Source organism: Coregonus lavaretus (assembly GCF_964263955.1).
Source record: "Coregonus lavaretus genome assembly, contig: HAP1_SCAFFOLD_235, whole genome shotgun sequence".
Classification (NCBI taxonomy): domain Eukaryota; kingdom Metazoa; phylum Chordata; class Actinopteri; order Salmoniformes; family Salmonidae; genus Coregonus; species Coregonus lavaretus.
In genome coordinates, this window is record NW_028161059.1 from 34,301 (window position 1) to 47,971 (window position 13,671).

Sequence of the window (13,671 nt, forward strand, 5' to 3'; positions counted from 1 at the left end):
TATACACCCAGTGTATAGGCATTTTTAATGATGGAAGCTCTGTAAATAGCATTATTGCATTTCAAAGAGAATTTTTAGAATGATTATTTACTGATGTAACACCAGTAATGTTGTAATAGTAGCAAAAACGTATCTACAGTAATGAGACAAAAAAGCTATTTTTCTTGCTGGTAAATGTTCATGTTTAACAGACCTATTTACAGAAGAGCAGTAAAAAGCACTACTATGTTTTAAATACATTTACGTTTCAGTAATCTAATAGCTAGTCATTTAGTTTACCCTATCCTGTGTTTTTCCAGACACCATCTCTGAGCGTATTGTCCCCAGCATCAAGACTTCACCATGCGTACCATCCAGACCATAGAAAACCAGATCCCTGTGCTGAGGGAGAGCGTTGTCAGAACACCTTTCACAGAGAGAACTGGGTGTCTGTTCAATCTGAATACAAACAGCCACACTCCCCGCCAGACTCCCCATCACAGCCCCTGTAACAGCCACACTCCCCGCCAGACTCCCCGTCACAGCCCTTATAACCACCACACTCCCCATCACAGCCCCTATAATCACCACTCTCCCCGCCAGACTCTCCTTCACAGCCCCTATAACCACCACACTCCCCGCCAGACTCCCCATCACAGCCCCTATAACCACCACTCTCCCCGCCAGACTCTCCGTCACAGCCCCTATAACCACCACACTCCCCGCCAGACTCTCCTTCACAGCCCCTATAACCACCACACTCCCCGTCACAGCCCCTATAACCGCCAGACTCCCCGTCACAGCAGCCGCCTCTCCCTAGAGCCCCACCAGAACCCAACTCGTCAATATCAGCAGCAGCATCCATGCTTTTCTCTTCTCCTGGCTGGTGAACCGTGCAGGCAGCCGGCGGAGAGGCAGCCGGAGACCTCTACTGAGCATGTCTACACTGAGCTAGTCCCTGTGGTCTCCGAGGGCCGTTTCTCCTCCAGCTCTGCTAGGCTCAGCACATTATGCAGAGAAGCAGATGGAGGAGAGGGGGGGAGGGAGCCGGGAGAGAGCAAGCAGGTGCACGCGTATGGAGAGCGAGCGAGAGAGCGGGGAGAGGGGGGGAGGGAGCCGGGAGAGAGCAAGCAGGTGCACGCGTATGGAGAGAGAGCGAGAGAGCAGGGAGGAGGGGGAGAGGGGGAACTGCGAGAAATCATGTCAGGAGGGAGAGAGAAAGCGCAGCGAGGAACTGAGCATGCGCGGGGAGGAGGAGAGGGGGAGCAGCGAGAGCAGGCGTACGTCTTTGCATCAACATCACTGCTCCTCTCGTCGTCGTCACCGGAAAGCAGCTTCACAGCCTCCGCCTCGCAGCAGCTACACAGACGTAGACTGAGGAGGGGCAGCAGCAGAGAAAACGGCAGCTTTTTTCGGAGGCATGGCCTGAGTCTCAGCGCCAGACAGACGTGGAGGCTGAGATCCAGCATCATGGGGAACCAGGAGGGGAAGCAGAAGAGGGGGAAAGAGGGGGAAGGATACGGACTGGACGCAGCAGACGATACCACCGGAGGGCCTCGCGACGCTGACGGCACAAAGAAAGGATTTCACAACGGCAAGAAATCCCACGGAAAACATGTCAAAGGAGGGGAGGAGAAGAGCAAGAAGAAGAAGGAGAAGGAGTCTAAATCCTCGGTGTTCTCCATCAGGAAGAGGAAGAATCTAAAGGGGAAGGGATCGACAGGGGGATCCAGGGAGGATGTGTTGTCGTCTCAGAATGAGCTGGACTCTGCTCACTCTGTTAACACCAAAACACCAGACCTCTCTCTGTCAGCTGATGAGCTGGGCCAGTCTGACACCGAGGGACCAACAGAGCGTGGTGAAGGGCGGCATGGTGGTTGTATCAGGACAGAGAGCCGGCAGCCCAAGGCTGCGACCACGGACACTGCTCCAGACCAGGAGGAGGTAGAACAGAAGAAGAAGAGCAGCTCTGGTTCAGACACGGACATCTATAGCTTTCACTCAGCTGCAGAACAAGAAGACCTGCTAGCTGACATCCAGCAGGCCATTAGACTACAGCAGGGGGTGATTATCTCCACCGCTGAGCTGAGTGAAGAGCTGGGTTGGGGAGGGGGGTGGAGGAAACAGAGGTCTGACGAGGTTAGAACTACCCCCAGCCCCCCTGAACAGACCCCCCCACCGGAGCCTCTCACTACCCCAGAGGCAGCCCCTGTCACTGGCCGGGAGAATGGCCTGCTTTCTAAACTGTCTCTGTCCCTGGATGGGCCGGAGGAGGAGAGGAGAGCAGCCACGTCTGCAGAGAAACTCAACTGGGAGCTGAGAGGGGCTGAAACAGAACCGGCCCTTTGTGCCTCCTCTTCCTCCGGGACAAAGGAGGAGGAGGAGGAGGCATTGAGCTGCCAGGAGGTGAACGCTAACACTCAGCCCCCAACAGCCCAGACCAACGGCCATGTTACCAAGACAACCAGCGCTACTAGCTTCCCAGACCTCACAGCCTCTTTTGAGAGCGCTGTGGAGTCTCCTTTCAGAGATGAGGAGAAGGAAGTGTTGGAGGAGGTGGAGGAGGAGGAGGAGGAGGAGGAGGAGGAGGAGGAGGAGGATGACGACCTGGACCTGGACATGCCGCCTCTGTCAGCCGAGAGCCATAGTCACAGTGACGCGACCACGAGCCACGAGGACATAGGCCTGAGCTCTGGGAACGCCTCCGAGGCAGAGGGGAGGATAGGGGACTGGGTAGGGGCAGGAGTGGGGGCTGCAGTCAGTGCTGAGTCCTTGGAGTGTTTTAGCAGGGGGGATCTGAGGTGCTCTGAGCCTGCAGACGACCCCCTGATCACCCGGAGGAGGAAGAGCAGTGTGTCCTTCTCCCCCTGGCCCTCTCAGGAGAGCCCTAGCCTGGCCACACGCCTCCTCAAGTCCACCCTGACCTCCACCCTTCCCTCGTACAACCACTCCTCCGCAGGCTCCAGCCCCACAGCCAAACTCTACCCTCCCATTTACCCCTCCTACATCAAGACCACCACAAGGCAGCTCTCTAACTCCCCAGGCACCTCGCCGTCACAGAGCCCCTTGTTCCACCGACGCTGCCACGACCTGGGACACCGCACGGAGAAGAGGAGGGTTAGACGACAGCGCTCCCACAGCATCGCTGGTCCCCTCAGCTGGTCTGCAGACTGGACCGAGGAGCTGGAGAGGGATCGCCCCACCAAGGCCGGATCAGCAGACTACCTGGAGGGGTATGGAGGGTCGCAGGACAGGCTGAGGGGGGCCAGCCAGCCACTGTGTGCCACGCGGAGGTCCTCCACCGGACAGGTGTCTACCTGCAGCTTCCATGACATCTTCACCGGTGAGTTTTTATTTAACCTTTATTTTCACAGGGAGTCCCCATTTGAGACCAAGGCCTCTTTCACAAGGGAGCAAAGTTGTTGCTTTTTGTTTTGATGTTGTTGTCGTGGAAAAAGTACGCTCTCGCTGCTATAAGTCGCTCTGGATAAGAGCGTCTGCTAAAATGTCCAAATGTTTTTGGCCCTGCATCAGAGCTGTATTGTAACTTCAGTGTAGGATGGCAGCTTTCTGTCTCTACCCTTGTCCTTATTGTGTCTAGCTGCACCCTTGGCTGTCTCTGTTAGGTAGAAACACAGCAGAACGTTCTGTCTCTACCCTTGTCCTTGTTGTCTAGCTGCACCCTTGGCTGTCTCTGTTAGGTAGAAACACAGCAGAACGTTCTGTCACTCAACACTTCTCTGATCCATATTCAGAGCATTAATGGGGTTCTGTTCTGAGTAGCAATCAAGCCAATGTCTATAATTATCCCTACACTTGGTTTCAGTGTTATTTTCCCCACTCAGAACAATGCTCCTGTTTTATTTAGATTTCTAGACGAACATGAAACTACTCCATCTAGAAATGACTACAGTAGGAAGTGTAGGAGACAGTATTTGGCCTGGACAGTTGATGTTCATTCCTTCTGGAAGTACTTAGCATAAACAAACAGCAGTGGCTATTGAGATGTGTGGCGGTCGGTAGGCAGGGGGACAGTGGCTATTGAGATGTGTGGCGGTCGGTAGGCAGGGGGACAGTGGTCTTTGTTTTGGGCCTTAGCGCTCTGTCAACTAACCGAGGGGAGAGAAAAGGGCTCTCCCTCGGACAGACGGACGGACGGACGGACGGACGGACTAAATAAAAAAATGTGTGTTCCTACTGGAGAGGGTGACAGGAGATAAGAGTCCCTCCCTGTCCCTAACATAACCCCTCTGTCAGTCAGTCCCTCCTAACATAAACCCTCTGTCAGTCCCTCCTAACATAACCCCCCTCTGTCAGTCCCTCCTAACATAACCCCCCTCTGTCAGTCCCTCCTAACATAACCCCCCTCTATCAGTCAGTCCCTCCTAACATAACCCCTCTATCAGTCAGTCCCTCCTAACATAACCCCTCTATCAGTCAGTCCCTCCTAACATAACCCCCCTCTGTCAGTCCCTCCTAACATAACCCCCCTGTCAGTCAGTCCCTCCTAACATAACCCCTCTGTCAGTCAGTCCCTCCTAACATAACCCCTCTATCTGTCAGTCCCTCCTAACATAACCCCTCTATCAGTCAGTCCCTCCTAACATAACCCCCCTCTGTCAGTCCCTCCTAACATAACCCCCCTGTCAGTCAGTCCCTCCTAACATAACCCCCCTGTCAGTCAGTCCCTCCTAACATAACCCCCCTCAGTCAGTCCCTCCTAACATAACCCCTCTATCTGTCAGTCCCTCCTAACATAACCCCCCTCTGTCAGTCCCTCCTAACATAACCCCCCTCTGTCAGTCCCTCCTAACATAACCCCTCTACCTGTCAGTCCCTCCTAACATAACCCCCCCCAGTCAGTCCCTCCTAACATAACCCCCCTCTGTCAGTCCCTCCTAACATAACCCCCCTCAGTCAGTCCCTCCTAACATAACCCCCCTCTGTCAGTCCCTCCTAACATAACCCCTCTGTCAGTCAGTCCCTCCTAACATAACCCCTCTGTCTGTCAGTCCCTCCTAACATAAACCCTCTGTCAGTCCCTCCTAACATAACCCCCCTCTGTCAGTCCCTCCTAACATAACCCCTCTATCAGTCAGTCCCTCCTAACATAACCCCTCTATCAGTCAGTCCCTCCTAACATAACCCCTCTGTCAGTCAGTCCCTCCTAACATAACCCCTCTATCTGTCAGTCCCTCCTAACATAACCCCTCTATCAGTCAGTCCCTCCTAACATAACCCCCCTCTGTCAGTCCCTCCTAACATAACCCCTCTATCAGTCAGTCCCTCCTAACATAACCCCCCTGTCAGTCAGTCCCTCCTAACATAACCCCTCTATCAGTCAGTCCCTCCTAACATAACCCCTCTATCAGTCAGTCCCTCCTAACATAAACCCTCTATCAGTCAGTCCCTCCTAACATAACCCCTCTATCAGTCAGTCCCTCCTAACATAACCCCCCTCTGTCAGTCCCTCCTAACATAACCCCTCTATCAGCCAGTCCCTCCTAACATAACCCCCCTGTCAGTCAGTCCCTCCTAACATAACCCCTCTATCAGTCAGTCCCTCCTAACATAACCCCTCTATCAGTCAGTCCCTCCTAACATAAACCCTCTATCAGTCAGTCCCTCCTAACATAACCCCTCTATCAGTCAGTCCCTCCTAACATAACCCCTCTATCAGTCAGTCCCTCCTAACATAACCCCCCTCTGTCAGTCCCTCCTAACATAACCCCCTCTGTCAGTCCCTCCTAACATAACCCCCCTCTGTCAGTCAGTCCCTCCTAACATAACCCCCCTCTGTCAGTCAGTCCCTCCTAACATAACCCCTCTGTCTGTCAGTCCCTCCTAACATAAACCCTCTGTCAGTCCCTCCTAACATAACCCCCCTCTGTCAGTCAGTCCCTCCTAACATAACCCCTCTGTCAGTCAGTCCCTCCTAACATAACCCCTCTATCTGTCAGTCCCTCCTAACATAACCCCTCTATCAGTCAGTCCCTCCTAACATAACCCCCCTCTGTCAGTCCCTCCTAACATAACCCCTCTATCAGTCAGTCCCTCCTAACATAACCCCTCTATCAGTCAGTCCCTCCTAACATAACCCCCCTGTCAGTCAGTCCCTCCTAACATAACCCCTCTATCTGTCAGTCCCTCCTAACATAACCCCCCTCAGTCAGTCCCTCCTAACATAACCCCCCTCTGTCAGTCCCTCCTAACATAACCCCCCTCAGTCAGTCCCTCCTAACATAACCCCTCTATCAGTCAGTCCCTCCTAACATAACCCCCCTCTGTCAGTCCCTCCTAACATAACCCCTCTATCAGTCAGTCCCTCCTAACATAACCCCTCTATCAGTCAGTCCCTCCTAACATAACCCCTCTATCAGTCAGTCCCTCCTAACATAACCCCTCTGTCAGTCAGTCCCTCCTAACATAAACCCTCTATCAGTCAGTCCCTCCTAACATAACCCCTCTATCAGTCAGTCCCTCCTAACATAAACCCTCTATCAGTCAGTCCCTCCTAACATAACCCCTCTATCAGTCAGTCCCTCCTAACATAAACCCTCTGTCAGTCAGTCCCTCCTAACATAAACCCTCTATCAGTCAGTCCCTCCTAACATAACCCCCCTCTGTCAGTCCCTCCTAACATAACCCCCTCTGTCAGTCCCTCCTAACATAACCCCCCTCTATCAGTCAGTCCCTCCTAACATAACCCCCCTCGGTCAGTCAGTCCCTCCTAACATAACCCCTCTATCAGTCAGTCCCTCCTAACATAACCCCTCTATCAGTCAGTCCCTCCTAACATAACCCCCCTCTGTCAGTCAGTCCCTCCTAACATAACCCCCCTCTGTCAGTCCCTCCTAACATAACCCCCCTCTATCAGTCAGGGTCTCCTTGTCCCTGGTCAAGGCTGGACAAGGTTAATATTTCATCCTTTAGAACAGGGGTGTGAAAGTCATTCCATGGAGGGCCTAGTGTCTGCAGGGTTTTGGTTTTTCCTTTCAATTTAGCCCAAGACAACCAGGTGAGGGGAGTTCTTTACTAAGACCTAGACAACCAGGTGAGGGGAGTTCTTTACTAAGACCTAGACAACCAGGTGAGGGGAGTTACTTACTAAGACCTAGACAACCAGGTGAGGGGAGTTCCTTACTTAGACCTAGACAACCAGGTGAGGGGAGTTCCTTACTAATTAGTGACCTTAATTCATCAATCAAGTACTAGGGAGGACACTCGGCCCTCCGTGGAATGAGCTGGACACGTGGCCTAGAGGGTTTCTGTTGCATGTCAATAGATGGAGAGGAGACTGATAACTGAAAATGATCATATATTTGTAGTGTTTATGAGCTGTGAGCTTTCGCTCCTGTGAGCTTTCGCTCCTGGATAGCACCTTTTTGTTGGCGTGAGCATACACACACACACACGCACACCCTTAGCCAACACCATGGAAACACACCCTTAGCCAACACCATGGAAACGCACCCTTAGCCAACACCATGGAAACGTGGTTATTGTTGTGCAGAGCGTGGTGTGTATGGGGGAGGGGTGACAGAGCTTTCATGCTGCATTACATCAATAGAAACCAGGAGGTGCTTAAGGCAGACGGGTTGAAACCAGGAGGCGCTTAAGGCAGACGGGTTGTTTGCTCCTAGCAGATCTTAGCTAGCAAGGTAAACGGCTGTGCTCACGTACTTAAAATACCTCTGCTTGAAAAACAAGAAAAAGCGTATTTTTCCCCCCACTTGAGACGCTGTAGCAACAAGCACACTTCCTCAAAATAGTCCGAATTAATCTAAGATAACTCAAGAAATCTGTAATTCATTTTGACGTTTTAGCAGAGGATGTCTTGCATCTATGTTTGGTGCAGTATTTCTCAAGTGAAAAAATGTGCATTCAAACTAGTCGTCTGTTGTTGAATTACAACAAACTCTTCATCGAAGAATCCCTACTGTTGACCAATCACCGACAAAGGGGCATAGTCTTCGGCTACAGAACTTCGGCTTGCCTCAAGAAAAAATGGAATGTGCTCGAACAGCTGACAAAGTACCTGTCGAACGCTGCCGAACACCAAAAACATCACAAAATGTAATCATATGCACAAACAGTTTGGATTGGGAAGCATATGGTAAGCACTAATTGGTCTTTTAACCAATCACAGATCTTTTCACATCAGATCTTTTTCAGAGCTGATCTGATTGGTCAAAAGACCACTTTGGGGGGGGGAGATCAGAATTGTGCTGCCTGTGTAAACGCAGCCATAAAGGCCTGCCTCTGCTGTTCCTGTAAACACAACCTATTCTCCTGTCTCTTCTCTCTCTCGCTCTCTCTCGCTCTCTCGCTCTCTCCCTCGCTCCATCCCCCTCTCTCTCTCTCTCTCTCTCTCTCTCTCTCTCTCTCTCTCTCTCTCTCTCCTCGCTCCATCCCCCTCTCTCTCTCTCTCTCTCTCCCTCGCTCCATCCCCCTCTCTCTCTCTCTCTCTCTCTCTCTCTCTCTCCTCGCTCCATCCCCTTCTCTCTCTTTCTCTCTCTCTCTCTCCCTCGCTCCATCCCCCTCTCTCTCTCTCTCTCTCCCTCGCTCCATCCCCCTCTCTCTCTCTCTCTCTCTCTCTCTCTCTCTCTCTCTCTCCCTCGCTCCATCCCCCTCTCTCTCTCTCTCTCCCTCGCTCCATCCCCCTCTCTCTCTCTCTATCTCTCTGTATCGCTCTTGCTCTGTGTCAGTGGATGTTGCAGAGCTGGCTGTTACTGTTAGCAGGAAAACATTTGACCAATAGCGCGTTCTATAATGACTTCTCTGATGCCTAACAGCAGATTGACCCCCCAAAAGCCTGACTTCTCTAAAGGCTACAGTAGCAAAACCAAACAAAAGCCTTGATCAGCATTAAGGTAAGTGGCCCTTTTTTAAGCTCACCAAAATCTAAGTTTAGACATTAATAACATATACTGCCCTCATTTTTTTGTAAGAAAAGTGAAGATACAATTACATATTCATCTCTCATGTGAAGCTTTATGACTTTATTTACAAAAAAAAAAAAGTTAAGACATTAAAATATTTGTTTAAATATGTGAAAAGTCCAGACTGGACTTAATGTATAGCCTTTCAGTCCATTGGTGTTCCAAATAAGCCCTCTTAAAAAATACTTATTAATTCATTTCCAAATGAAAATAATTTACAAACTGACATTTCTTATGTCAAATTATATTATATGAATCTCCCCTAAAGTTTATTAAAATAAACTGATAATTGCTATTCATCATGAAAGTAGCACTTATAACAAGGGGGGGTCCAATCACATCCAGAGATTTAGGCTCTGGTTCTTGCCAACCAGTACAAACCTGATTTCAACTAATCATAGACTTCAATCAAGACATGATTAGTTGAAAACGGGTATGTTACTGCTCGGTTAGAACACAAACCCGGCCCTCTGTGGATAAGAAGCCATGCAGCAAAGACCACAACTTTTCAATGAATTAATCTGAAAGCTGATTCACATTTGCTGTACTGCTATTTTATTTATTTATTTTATTTCACCTTTATTTAACCAGGTAAGCCAGTTGAGAACAAGTTCTCATTTACAACTGCGACCTGGCCAAGATAAAGCAAAGCAGTGCGATAAAAACAACAACACAGAGTTACATATGGGGTAAAAAACATAAAGTCAAAAATACAACAGAAAATATATATACAGTGTGTGCAAATGTAGCAAGTTATGGAGGTAAGGCAATAAATAGGCTATAGTGCAAAATAATTACAATAGTATTAACACTGGAATGCTAGATGTGCAAGAGATTATGTGCAAATAGAGATACTGGGGTGCAAAAGAGCAAAATAAATAACAATATAGGGATGAGGTAGTTGGGTGGGCTAATTTCAGATTGGCTGTGTACAGGTGCAGTGATCGGTAAGGTGCTCTGACAACTGATGCTTAAAGTTAGTGAGGGAGATAAGAGTCTCCAGCTTCAGAGATTTTTGCAATTCGTTCCAGTCATTGGCAGCAGAGAACTGGAAGGAATGGCGGCCAAAGGAGGTGTTGACTTTGGGAATGACCAGTGAGATATACCTGCTGGAGCGCAGACTACGGGTGGGTGCTGCTATGGTGACCAATGAGCTAAGATAAGGCGGGGATTTGCCTAGCAGTGATTTATAGATGGCCTGGAGCCAGTGGGTTTGACGACGAACATGTAGTGAGGACCAGCCAACAAGAGCGTACAGGTCACAGTGGTGGGTAGCGTATGGGGCTTTGGAGACAAAACGGATGGCACTGTGATAGACTACATCCAATTTGCTGAGTCTATTGTTGTTTAATTAGTTCAACTTGTCTTCCTGAAGCCTGTGTGAAGACAGTTTTCAAATATCCCTCTCAACTGTTATATTACAAAGGTAATGGTGGTGGACTAAAAAAACACAATCACCTGGATGAATGAAGAACGACAGTATGACAATGCCCCCACCCTAGGGTGCATGAGTAGTCATCCAGTAGTCATCATCTTCTTGTCTCCTCATTTGTTTGCATTTTTGTCCTCCACTTGTAGGTCTCATATCCCTGAAATCTCTCTGTAGCTCAGTTGGGAAAGCATGGTGCTTGTAACACCAGGGTAGTGGGTTCGATTCCCGGGACCACCCATAGGTAAAAAGGTATGCATGCATGACACTGAGTCGCTTTGGATAAAAGCGTCTGCTAAATGGGATATATAACCCTGGTCTCATTCTACTATCTCTGCATCAATGACTTCCTGTCCACCCCAAACATCTTGGAGAGAGTACAGAGGTTTCTAATTGTTCCTTCCTGTCCACCCCAAACATCTTGGAGAGAGTACAGAGGTTTCTAATTGTTCCTTCCTGTCCACCCCAAACATCTTGGAGAGAGTACAGAGGTTTCTAATTGTTTCCTTCCTGTCCACCCCAAACATCTTGGAGAGAGTACAGAGGTTTCTAATTGTTTCCTACCTGTCCACCCCAAACATCTTGGAGAGAGTACAGAGGTTTCTAATTGTTTCCTACCTGTCCACCCCAAACATCTTGGAGAGAGTACAGAGGTTTCTAATTGTTTCCTACCTGTCCACCCCAAACATCTTGGAGAGAGTACAGAGGTTTCTAATTGTTTCCTACCTGTCCACCCCAAACATCTTGGAGAGAGTACAGAGGTTTCTAATTGTTCCTTCCTGTCCACCCCAAACATCTTGGAGAGAGTACAGAGGTTTCTAATTGTTCCTTCCTGTCCACCCCAAACATCTTGGAGAGAGTACAGAGGTTTCTAATTGTTCCTACCTGTCCACCCCAAACATCTTGGAGAGAGTAGAGGTTTCTAATTGTTTCCTTCCTGTCCACCCCAAACATCTTGGAGAGAGTACAGAGGTTTCTAATTGTTCCTTCCTGTCCACCCCAAACATCTTGGAGAGAGTACAGAGGTTTCTAATTGTTCCTTCCTGTCCACCCCAAACATCTTGGAGAGAGTACAGAGGTTTCTAATTGTTTCCTACCTGTCCACCCCAAACATCTTGGAGAGAGTACAGAGGTTTCTAATTGTTCCTTCCTGTCCACCCCAAACATCTTGGAGAGAGTACAGAGGTTTCTAATTGTTCCTACCTGTCCACCCCAAACATCTTGGAGAGAGTACAGAGGTTTCTAATTGTTTCCTACCTGTCCACCCCAAACATCTTGGAGAGAGTACAGAGGTTTCTAATTGTTTCCTACCTGTCCACCCCAAACATCTTGGAGAGAGTACAGAGGTTTCTAATTGTTTCTAGTTGTTTCTGATCTTGGTAAAGGCACCATGGATAGATGCATAATACAGTTCCTTCAGAGTATTCAGACCCCTTGAATTATTCCACATTTTGTTGTTTCAGCCTGAATTCAAAATGGATTACATCGATTTTTTTTTTTACTCTCACCCATCTACACACAATACCCCATAATGACAATGAAAACATGATTTTTTGAAATGTTTGCAAATGTATTGAAAATGAAATTTACATAAGCATTCACACCCCTAAGTCAATACATGTTAGAATCACATTTGATCTCTAAGAGTTTTCCACACCTGGATTGTACAATATTTGCACTTTTCTTTTTAAAATTCTTCAAGCTCTGTGAAGTTGGTTGTTGATCATTGCTAGACAGCCATTTTTCATGTCTTGCCATAGATTTTCAAGCAGATTTAAGTCAAAACTGTAACTAGGCCCCTCAGGAACATTCACTGTCTTCTTGGTAAGCAACTCCAGTGTGTATTTGTCCTTGTTTTGGCTAATTGTCCTGCTGAAATGTGAATTAGTCTGCTGGAAAGCAGACTGAACCAGGTTGTCCTTTAGGATTTGACCTGTGCTTAGCTCTATTCCGTTTCTTTTTATCCTAAAAAATAATCCCTAGTCCTTGCCGATGACAAGCATACCCATAACATGACGCAGCCACCACAATGCTTGAAAACATGAAGTGGTACTCCGTGATGTGTTGTGTTGGATTTGCCCCAAACATAATGTTTTTTATTCAGGACATGATGTTTATTTCTTTGGCACTTTTTTTGCAGTTTTACTTTAGTGTCTTATTGCAAACAGGATGAATGTGTTGGAATATTGTTTATTCTGTACAGGCTTCCTTCTTTTCACTCTGTCATTTAGGTTAGTATTGTGGAGTAATTACAATGTTGTTGATCCATCCTCAGTTTTCTCCTATCACAGCCATAAAACTCTATAACTGTTTTAAGTCACCATTGGCCTCATGGTGAAATCCCTGAGCGGTTTCCTTCCTCTCCGGCAACTGAGTTAGGAAGGATGCATGTATCTTTGTCGTGACTGGGTGTACTGATACTCCATCCAAAGTGTAATGAATAACTTCACCTTTGTTTTGTTGACGTTGAGTGAGAGGTTATTTTCCTGGCACCACACTCCCAGAGCCCTCACCTCCTCCCTGTAGGCAGTCTCGTCATTGTTGGTAATCAGGCCTACTACTGTTGTGTCGTCTGCAAAGTTGATGATTGAGTTGGAGGCGTGCTTGTCCACGCAGTCATGGGTGAACAGGGAGTACAGGAGGGGGCTGAGCACGCACCCTTGTGGGGCCCCTGTGTTGAGGATCAGCGCAGTGGCAGTGTTGTTGCCAACCTTCACCACCTGAGGGCGGCCGTCAGGAAGTCCAGGACCCAGTTGCACAGGGTGGGGTTCAGACCCAGGGCCTCGAGCTTAATGATGAGCTTGGAGGGTACTATGGTGTTGAAGGCTGAGCTGTAGTCAATGAACAGCATTCTGACGTAGGTATTCCTCTTGTCCAGATGGGATAGGGCAGTGTGATGGCGAATTGCATCGTCAGTGGATCTATTGGGGCGGTAAGCAAATTGAACTGGGTCTATGGTGACAGGTAAGGTAAAGGTGAAGTTATCCTTGACTAGTCTCTCAAAGCACTTCATGATGACAGAGGTGAGTGCTACGGGGCGATAGTCATTTAGTTCAGTTACCTTTTGCTTTCTTGGGTACAGGAACAACACCAGCCTGTACCGTTGACACCATGGGCTCATGCAGCATGACTCAACAGGAACCAGGATTCGTCGGACAAGGCAATATTTTTCCTTTCCTTAATTGTCTGGTGTTGGTGATCGCTGCTTCTTGTTTTTAGCTGACAGGATTGGATTGGATTGGAACGGAGTGGTTAGAGTGGTTCTGAACACCGCTGTTGTACTGCGCTGTTATTTAACCTGTTAGCTTGTGCCGTTCACCT

The 13,671-nt window shown here is 48.5% G+C and overlaps 1 protein-coding gene across 1 annotated transcript in view; it reads left to right on the forward strand.

The window, feature by feature from the left end:
- Positions 1-342: 342 nt before the first annotated feature.
- LOC311121138 (formin-2-like) overlaps positions 343-13,671 on the forward strand; it is a gene marked incomplete at both ends in the record, with an annotated part of 282,930 nt that continues 269,601 nt past the window's right edge. The window contains 2 exons of the mRNA XM_084195663.1: positions 343-2,535; positions 2,620-3,322. Of these exons, the coding sequence (XP_084051789.1) occupies positions 343-2,535; positions 2,620-3,322 (2,896 nt within the window). The remainder of the gene's footprint in view (positions 2,536-2,619; positions 3,323-13,671) is intronic.